The sequence below is a fragment of the Babylonia areolata genome, chromosome 5, assembly GCF_041734735.1.
Source record: "Babylonia areolata isolate BAREFJ2019XMU chromosome 5, ASM4173473v1, whole genome shotgun sequence".
NCBI lineage: Eukaryota > Metazoa > Mollusca > Gastropoda > Neogastropoda > Buccinidae > Babylonia > Babylonia areolata.
Window position 1 is genome coordinate 51318693 of NC_134880.1, and position 10251 is coordinate 51328943.

At 40.5% G+C, this 10251-nt stretch overlaps 1 protein-coding gene across 1 annotated transcript in view; it reads right to left on the reverse strand.

The window, feature by feature from the left end:
- Positions 1-208: 208 nt before the first annotated feature.
- LOC143282145 (transmembrane 6 superfamily member 1-like) overlaps positions 209-10251 on the reverse strand; it is a 13610-nt gene continuing 3567 nt past the window's right edge. Inside the window, exons 3-8 of the mRNA XM_076587686.1 lie at positions 8276-8358; positions 7278-7393; positions 5688-5774; positions 5148-5240; positions 3660-3779; positions 209-878 (exon numbers count right to left, since the gene is read on the reverse strand). Coding sequence (XP_076443801.1) covers positions 627-878; positions 3660-3779; positions 5148-5240; positions 5688-5774; positions 7278-7393; positions 8276-8358 — 751 coding nt within the window. The 3' untranslated portion in view covers positions 209-626. The remainder of the gene's footprint in view (positions 879-3659; positions 3780-5147; positions 5241-5687; positions 5775-7277; positions 7394-8275; positions 8359-10251) is intronic.

Sequence of the window (10251 nt, forward strand, 5' to 3'; positions counted from 1 at the left end):
AAATTGTAAAATAACTAACAATAGGAGAACCAAAAATGTGTTCCACTCAAAGCCCAGTTAAATAACCTGTTAGCCAAGAAAAAAAAAAAAAAAACAGTCTAAGACTATTTTGTTCATGATTGCTTCATTTGACTTCATCCAAGGTAAAGTTAAATAGCCTGGTTAACCCCACAACCCCCCCCCCCCCACACACACACACACACACCCCTCCCCCCCAACCCCTCAAAAAGTCTTTTTTGTTCATGATCATTTTCAGCTTTATTTAACTTCCATCCAAGATATAGTTAAATAACTTGTTTAACACACCTCCACCCCCCAAAATTAAAAAAAAAATCTAAGCTTTTTTGTTCATGATGTTTATCAACTACACTACAAAAAAAACACACACACACAATAAAACAACAACAACAAAAAGAGGCAAGACAAAAAATTCATCAGGGCAGGGAAACAGATTCCCGCACACACACACACACCCTCCTTCACTCTCTCTCCCACCCTCTCTCTCTCTCTCTCCACCTTTTTGGCCGAGCGGTAGGAGTGACAAGAATAAAGGGGCGGGCCATTTCCGCACCCCCTCCTTCACTCTCCCACCCGACAACACCTCCCCCTCTCTCTTTCTCTCTCACTCACTCCGCCTTTCTGGCCGAGCGGTAGGAGTGGCGGGACGGGGGCTGACTGAGGGGGCGGGCCATGTCGGTGGTGTAGGTGCGGCCGCAGTTGTCGGGGTCTTTCCAGCAGCGCCAGGCAAAGAAGTGCGGCACCACCAGCAGGGCCAGGTTGAAGCCCCAGAACACCCCGCCCGCCAAGCCCGCCCGGGGAGCCTGGTACTGGGCCCCAGTGCGAGGGTGGATGGCCGACGTCATGTAGGAGAACTGGGACTGTCCACAGGCACAATATCGTATGATACGATACAATACGATACAAATACAATCCAATGCAATACAATGCAACGCAATATTGTCATATACAATACAACACATCTCTATTAATCCCTCCATCATGTATGAAAACTGGGACTGTTGACAGACACAGTACCATATGATACAATACAATACAATGCAATGCAATACAATATCATACTATAATATGCAGTACAATACAACACATCTCTATTAATCCCTCCATCATGTATGAAAACTGGTACTGTCAACTGACACAATACAATATAACAGAATACAGTATAACAGAATACAAAAGAATACACTACAATGTAACGCAACACAACACAACACAACAACACTGTACTGCACCGCATTCTATCTACTCTACATACATCTTTATTCATCAAACAGGAAATTATGTGTGCACTGAAAGGCTTGTCACTAACACAGCAGTCTCCAAGCCCACAGTCATGTCCACCACACATATGAACAAGACAAAGGCTGAACTAAACCGTCAAGAAGGTAAAACAGGCCAAGCTGAACAAAAACATAACAATGGCAACAGTACTATGACAGGGGATAATCATTTTCATCTTTTCACAATTAGCTCTAAGCACATACGAGAAAATGTTGTTTTCCAACATATCCATGTTTTCTTAAACTAGTTAAAGGCTTGGTTTTTCTGGTTGTCTTTTTTCAGCACCTTCTTTTTGAAAGCTGATCTGTTATTTATCATGATATAATGGCATGGATAATGAATTTTTATCAAATTTAGCTCTGAAGAGGACACAAAGTGAAAACAGCATCATGCTAAAAAAAAAAAACCACCTGGCAAATAGGTAAATAATTACAGAACCATGCATTAAACTCATGATACCTGCTCATTGAAGAAATTATACTGATTTAAACTATCAGCCTTGATACCTGCTCATTGAAGAAATTATACTGATTTAAACTATCAGCCTTGATACCTGCTCATTAAAGAAATTATACTGATTTAAACTACCAGCCTTGATACCTGCTCAATAAAGAAATTATACTGATTTAAACTATCAGCCTTGATACCTGCTCATTAAAGAAATTAGACTGATTTAAACTATCAGCCTTGATACCTGCTCATTAAAGAAATTAGACTGATTTAAACTATCAGCCTTGATACCTGCTCATTGAAGAAATTATACTGATTTAAACTACCAGCCTTGATACCTGCTCATTAAAGAAATTATACTGATTTAAACTACCAGCCTTGATACCTGCTCATTAAAGAAATTAGACTGATTTAAACTATCAGCCTTGATACCTGCTCACTGAAGAAATTATACTGATTTAAACTATCAGCCTTGATACCTGCTCATTAAAGAAATTATACTGATTTAAACTATCAGCCTTGATACCTGCTCATTAAAGAAATTATACTGATTTAAACTATCAGCTTGATACCTGCTCATTGAAGAAATTATACTGATTTAAACTATCAGCCTTGATACCTGCTCACTGAAGAAATTATACTGATTTAAACTATCAGCCTTGATACCTGCTCACTGAAGAAATTATACTGATTTAAACTATCAGCCTTGATACCTGCTCACTGAAGAAATTATACTGATTTAAACTATCAGCCTTGATACCTGCTCACTGAAGAAATTATACTGATTTAAACTATCAGCCTTGATACCTGCTCACTGAAGAAATTATACTGATTTAAACCATCAGCCTTGATACCTGCTCACTGAAGAAATTATACTGATTTAAACTATCAGCCTGGTGCAACACAAGATGCAACACAGAGAAATCTGTTGTGATCAGAGATGTCAAGCCCTGTCAAGTGTTTTTAGGAACAATCAGTAAATTGGGTAGGAACATTCTGAATTTGGTAGGAACGCTTGGACATCAGCAGAAGGAAATTTTCTTCCTAAAATAACGTTTAAGTAACATACTTACCGTGACCCACTAGTGCAGACTCCGGCAGGGGTCTGACATTCCTGTCCTGTGCAAACTACTATCCGCCTATGCGGAGAAAACGAAAGTAGCTACGGCCAATAACCTCCCGGAAGTAGGTAACCTCCCCTTTACCCCCATGACTAGCGCCCTCTTTTGAAGCATACATTTTCTCTACAAGGCATACAAACATTCCATAGCTTCATCTACCAGGTACAGACGCTGTTTGACTGAGACACAACTTGATTCAGCCACGTTCTCTCTTGTTCGGGCAAACGATTTAGCTGACTGGTCCACTCAATGCTGTTTCAATGTAAACATGCACATGAGCAGCTAAGCATCATCACACGAGACCAAGGTTAGTAGTGACTGCCCTGGTCTAGTGATCGATAGGTCCAGAGAGTCTGGGTAATGATACGACAGGAAAGCATGTGACCATACTACAACGGGCGCAATAGCCGAGTGGTTAAATCGTTGGACTGTCAATCTGAGGGTCCCGGGTTCGAATCACGGTGACAGCGCCTGGTGGGTAAAGGGTGGAGATTTTTACGATCTCCCAGGTCAACATATGTGCAGACCTGCTAGTGCCTGAACCCCCTTCGTGTGTATATGCAAGCAGAAGATCAAATACGCACGTTAAAGATCCTGTAATCCATGTCAGCGTTCCGTGGGTTATGGAAACAAGAACATACCCAGCATGCACACCCCCGAAAACGGAATATGGCTGCCTACATGGCGGGGTAAAAACGGTCATACACGTAAAAGCCCACTCGTGTGCATACGAGTGAACGCAGAAGAAGAAGAAGAAGAAGAATACCCGTTCCCCTTCCGGAGACTGACCTGAGCGGATGCCCCAGCATGGATGATGGCCCAGTCGGCCATCCACAGCTGGCCAGGGTTCAACAGGCCGTCCATGACACGCAGGTAGTACAGGGAGAAGTAGAACAGGTACACCAAGGCCTGAAACATGCATTTACTTCTGCATTAACCATTCCTGCAATCGGCACAGGTACGCGTTAAACAGGTAATCAAGACAGGTATACATCAAACAGGCAATCAGCACAGGTACACATTTAACAGGAAATCAGTACAGGTACATATTGTAATCAGCATAGGTATATATTAAACAGGTAATCAGCACAGGTATATATCAAACAGGTAATCAGTTAATCAGCACAGGTACACACTAAACAGGAAATCAACACAGGTTACACATTATACAGGTAATTAAACTATAAATAACACAGGTACACATTTAACAGGAAGTCAGCACAGGTATACATTAAACAGGTAATCAACAAAGGTACACATTCAACAGGTAATGAACATGGTACACACTAAACAGGCAGACCAATGCCAGGAACACAGTCATGTCTGCATTTTCCCATTTGAAATAGGACCCCTTCCACATCAGTTCAGCTATACAGGCATTTTTTCGTCTCGTCTTCTAATATAAATGATTATCCATATACATGCAAGTGTATAAATGCGTGTTTAGTCCTCAACTGGGAGCAGCCCATGAATGCAGCAGAAGAACTCCTCTGAACTTCAGACAGATGAGGCGATCCAATGGTTAGTGCGTTGGATCTGGATTCTCACCTGAGTTTCTCGAGTTTGATCCCTGTCTTTGTGGTGGGTTGAGGGTGGAGATATTTCCAATCTCCTAGGTTAATATATGTGCAGACCACCGAAGTGACTCAGCAGCAGTGCAGGGTCTCCTCTGGTGTGTGGCCTCCAGGCGACCTAACATCGATGGTTCCCTGTGGACTGCCGAAGCTGGAACTGCGACGGACGAACCCGGGTGTGGCCGTGTATGGGGGAATCTAAATGAGCGGCGTGGGAGTAATGCCACTGAAACGGTGCAGATGATGGGGCAGCAAAAAAAAAAAAAAAGAAAAAAAATATATATATATGTGCAGACCTGTTTGTACCTGAACACCTATCATGTGTATATACACACAGAAGATCAAATATGCACATTAAAGATCCCGCAATCCATGCTAGCGTTCGGTGGGTTATGGAAACAAGAACATACCCAGCATGCACAACCCTCAAAACAGAATACAACTGCCTACACGGCAGAGTAAATACACAAAACGGTCATACATGTAAAAATTGTTACAAGTCTGTGTGAATGTATGTGGGACTGAAACCTCATTGAATGACCCAAGAAACGAATGATGAGCGCCCAATGGCAGCTGTCAGTCGGCTCAACCCAGGCTGGCAGCATCTTGTGCAAATGACTATGTATGTAAAGCATTCATACTATAGCGAGGTCTCTGACTGAGGATAGGCGGTATATAAGTGTCCATTTCATCATCCACCTACCTGTACTTTGGGGAAAGCGGTTGGGTCAGACAGGTAGGGTTCGTATTTGGTCACGTAGGTCTTCATCAATGGGATGGACCCTCCCAGAATAGCCTGCAAAGGTAATACATAGAACTTTACAAGTAGTGAAGTACCTTACATTATAAATGTAACTCACAAGCAAAAAAAGCAAGCTGAATGTGGTATAAATACAACATCCTATACACAGACACAGGCAATAGTAACTGAGTAACACCTAAAACAGTATTACACTTAAAAGTTTGTAATGATTTTTTAAAAACACATACACATATACTTGAACACACGCACGCACGCATGCATGCACACATACATACAAACTGGCACTCTTTTCTCCTCCTTCTGTACCTTGCCCCCTCTCAACACACAAGTTGAACTGCAAACACACACACACACACATTCACACACATACATACACACACAGAGGAGGCATTAGGATCTTAAGGTAACCAAACTCTAGGAGTCAGGACACACACAGACACACACACACACACACACACACACACATATTCAAAGACATACCAAGCCTCTGAAGACTGCAAAACTGAAGGCAAGGATGAAGAAGATGAAGAACATGAAATCCACTGGGCGACGGGTGATGGGAGGAACCTGGATGAGAACACAGTTAGAAACTTTGTAAACTGTTCCTCTTGAACATGTAATCATCAACATGTCACAATTATAAACATTGTAATCTGTTCCTTTTGAACACGTAATTATCAACAAACATGTCACAATCATAAATTTTGTAGACTGTTCCTCTTGAACATGTACTATCAACAAACATGTCACAATTACAAACTTTGTAATGTAATGTTCCTTTCCAGCATGCAATTATCAACAAACACATCACAATTATAAACCTGCAAACTGCTTTTCTTCAACAGGTGATTGTCAACAAACACATTGCACCTATAAACTTTGAACATTGTTCCTTTTCAACACAATTATGAAAGCTTTGTAAACTGTTCATCTTCAACAAGTAGTTATCGACAAACATGTCAAAACTATCGACTTTGTGAACTGTTCCTCTTCAACATGTTATTATCAACAAACATGTCACAATTATAAACTTTGTAAATTGTTCCTCTCCAGCAGAAAACAATCAACAATCATGAAGAAGAAATCACACTGACATATTTAAAGGACTGGCAATCATTTCAACTTCTACATTAAAGTAAACATTTTTTAAACTTACACTAACTACAAACATTGCAACAATAGTGACTCCAGACAAAAATGTCAGTTTCTGGGCTGTGAATCTCATGTTCACTGAATTTCAAACAGTGGGCTTTTTCCATGGACGACCTGCCACACAATTTGGAGGTAACGTGTCTGCCTAGGAAGCGAGAAAATCTGAGTGCACTGGTTCGAATCATGGCTCAGCCGCCTATATTTTCTCCCCCTCCACTAGACCTTGAGTGATGGTCTGGACGCTAGTCATTCAGATGAGACGATAAACCAAGGTCCCGTGTGCAGCATGCACTTAGCGCATGTAAAAATAAACACGGCAACAAAAAGGTTGCTCCTGGCAAAATTCTGTAGAAAAATCCACTTCTATAGGAAAAACAAATAAAACTGCACGCAGGAAAAAATACAAAAAAATGGGTGGCACTCTCAGTGTAGCAACACGCTCTCCCTGGGGAGAGCAGCCCGAATTTCACACAGAGAAATCTGTTGTGACAAAAAAAGAGAAATACAATTATAAATACAAATACAAAATAATTTAGGGACAATGCAGGATCAGCCTGCTCATACTTCCATAACCAAATTATCTTTGTTAATCATATCATTAGTAGCACTGGATTTACTTCTTTTTTTTTTAACTCACTGATTAAGGCATCATCAGATCTGGCATTTAGCTGAACTGGAGTTCTGGACCCAGGCAAAATTCAGCTAAGTTAATTAACAAACAGGAAGACAAAAGAAAGCAAACAAACAGACCATCTATTGAAACCCCACACAGCTCAAGACTTTTGTAACAGAAATGACCACAACATAAAAGAAAAATATAAGCTTAGTACAAATCAGCACAGCACCAGAATCAAACACAACCGCAATACTGATTCAATTTCAAATCTATCTTCCACACAAAAAATGCACAAAACGTACCCTGCGATAGGAGCGAGCTTGAAGAGGGCGTTCCCTGATCAACTTGAAACCAGCATACAGTGGGAGGGCGACATAGGGGATGTTCAGGTAGAAGGACCACTTCACAGCCGTATTGCCTGTGGCACAGGAACAGAATAGTCATCTTACAGCATATAATCATTTTACACCATATAATTATATTTTATAAACTAAGGCTTTGAGTACATACTTTCTCTAACCAATATAATTTCAATGAATAACTGCATTCGTAAGTTACTCATAACTTGCTTAGCTTTAGCTTAAATATATTTCATTTTAATGTTGGCACGTATCAAACAGCGAATTTCTGTATCTGTGCATAGACAACAGACCAGTCTTAAGTCTCTTGGAGTCACTTGAATAAGGTACAGATACTGATCTAAATTCTACCATTTACATTGAGATAGTCATGAAGGATTTCAGCTAATGATTTTAGATAAGCAGATTATGAAACATGAGAAACTTTAAGCCATGAAAACAGGCATCATTTCAATAATTCTGACACTGCCTAACAGAAAATCAGTAACATGTTTGCTTTTTTTTTCTTCTTCTTCTGTTTTTGTTTCTTAATGCTGACGTTTCCAATGCTGGGCTGTTGATGTTTGAATGCTAGGGTCATGCACTCAGCTTCACATCCAAGATCTAAGAATGTATGAGATGAAATGAATTACTTTCTTGTCTGTAATCTGATCAGTTTTGTTTTTTTTCAAAACTGCTTTGTCATGCTGTGAGCATCAAATCACCATTTTTATTTCTAGACGTGCAGATTCTAACTACAATATAAAGAATATTTTTTTTTTTTTTAAATACAAGAACCCCTATGCATTTCAATACTTAAATAAAAACAAAACCCAAGCCCAAAAACAGTGATTCAAACAGATACAGACACAGACACGCACACAAAAACAGACACACACAGACACAGAAGAAGAAAAGACAAGCAACAAGCAACAGGACCAGTGATTCAGCCCCAAACTGACCCAGAACTGCTCCAGGCAACAGGACCAGCACACTGTTGAGGATGGAACCAGCCCAGTACAGGCCCACCTCACGATAACTCTCCCTGCACAAAACACCATGACACTGACCACCGTTACAATGCCACACAGCCTACACACAAACAAGGAGGAGGAATTTTGTTTAATGTCCCGTCATACATCTATAATTGTGGTTGTAGACATTTTCTTAAAAGTATTAATTTTCATGAATGGTGAGCCCTTGGAAGAAGTGACCAGCTTCAAATACCTGGGAACAACCCTGTCCAAAGACGGCACCTGCACAGCAGAAATCCGAAATAGGATTAATTCTGCAACGGCAGCGATGGCCAGACTGAACAGGGTATGGAAGAGCAACATCAGATTCCACACAAAATTCCTGCTCTACAAGTCACTGGTGGTCTCCATCCTCTTATATGGATGTGAGACATGGACACTGATGGCAGAAACAGAAAGAAGAATCCAAGCATTTGAAACCAAGTGCTTGAGGAGACTACTACACATCTCCTACAAGGAGCACAAGACCAATGACTATGTGCGGAACCTCGTCAGCAACCTTGTTGGGCCCCAAGAACCACTGCTGGAAGATGGCATGGTTTGGTCACGTCATACGAAATAACACCCTCTCCAAAACCATCCTGCAAGGGACTGTAGAGGGAGGGCGCAGACGGGGGCGGCAGAGAAAGAGCTGGTCCAACAACGTCAAGGAATGGACCAAAATGACGATGCCAGATCTCCTCAGGACAGCTGCCAACAGAACGGCGTGGCGAGCTATGACATCTTCCTCATGTCCCCCCAACAACCCCAGCGGTAGAGGGAATGATACAATTAATTTTCACAGCTGAACGGGCAGACAGAGGGTGGAATCAAAGGTGAATATCTGAAATAAGCAGAAACCGTACAATTAAAGCAAATTACTTGGTGGACTTCATAAAAGAGAAGATGTTAAATCTTCTTCTGCTTTTGTGGCCGCAACCTCCACACAGTTTTCACCTCTCCATGTACGCAGCCATACTCCACTTTTGGGGGTGTGCATGCTAGGTATGTTTTTGTTTTCATAACCCACCGAATGCTAACATGGTTTACAGGATCTTTAACGGGTGTTCCCACATTCATCTGGGGTTTTTTCCACAATTATAGTACATGTTTATCTTTCTGAAGTGCTTGGATATGTATATATATATATATATTACAGTATAATAGCCATGACATAAATACATCCATAAATGTGTAATAGACTTAGCCTTTTCAGAAGATATCAATTCAATTCACTTCATTTCATCATCAATAATCATTATAATAATTATACACATTTTTCACAGTAAACTAGAAACAAATTAACAACAAAATAATGGTGGTAAATTTGAATGGTAAAGATTTTGAAATCAAACAAGGCACAAGACTGACAAGAGTACGAAAATAAAATATATATTAACAACCTAATCTTGACAAGGAAACAAACTGAATCAAGGGAAGTAAATCATAATGGAAACAAAAGCACAGTAATTAGCTCCCCTGCCTTTCCTTGTTTTAAGTAAAATTCTTTTGATTCACAGGGTGTGTTTTGTTGTTGCTGTTCTTGTTTTGTTGTTTTGACAGAGTCAGAGTGATGCTTGCAGGGGGGCTGGAAGGGTGGGGGCTGAGGGGTAAAGAGGGTAGATGTGAGTGTCAACACAAACATATTTGTCGATCATGTTAAAAGGTGATAGAACAGATTACATTAATTATATTCGAATATGTCCTTAAAACAGGTCAGCAAATTATGGCATCCTGCTTCCCCTTCATACATCCCATAATTTTTTTTAAAGTACAAGTACAAATTTCAAATTTCAAGCTGAAGTCTCAACCTCAAGAAAAAAAAAGGATGTTTTAAACTGATTTATTTGAGTGTGTGTGTCACTCTGTGTGTGTGTGTGTGTGTGTGTGTGTGTGTGCAGCCACGGTACATGTGTATGCATGAT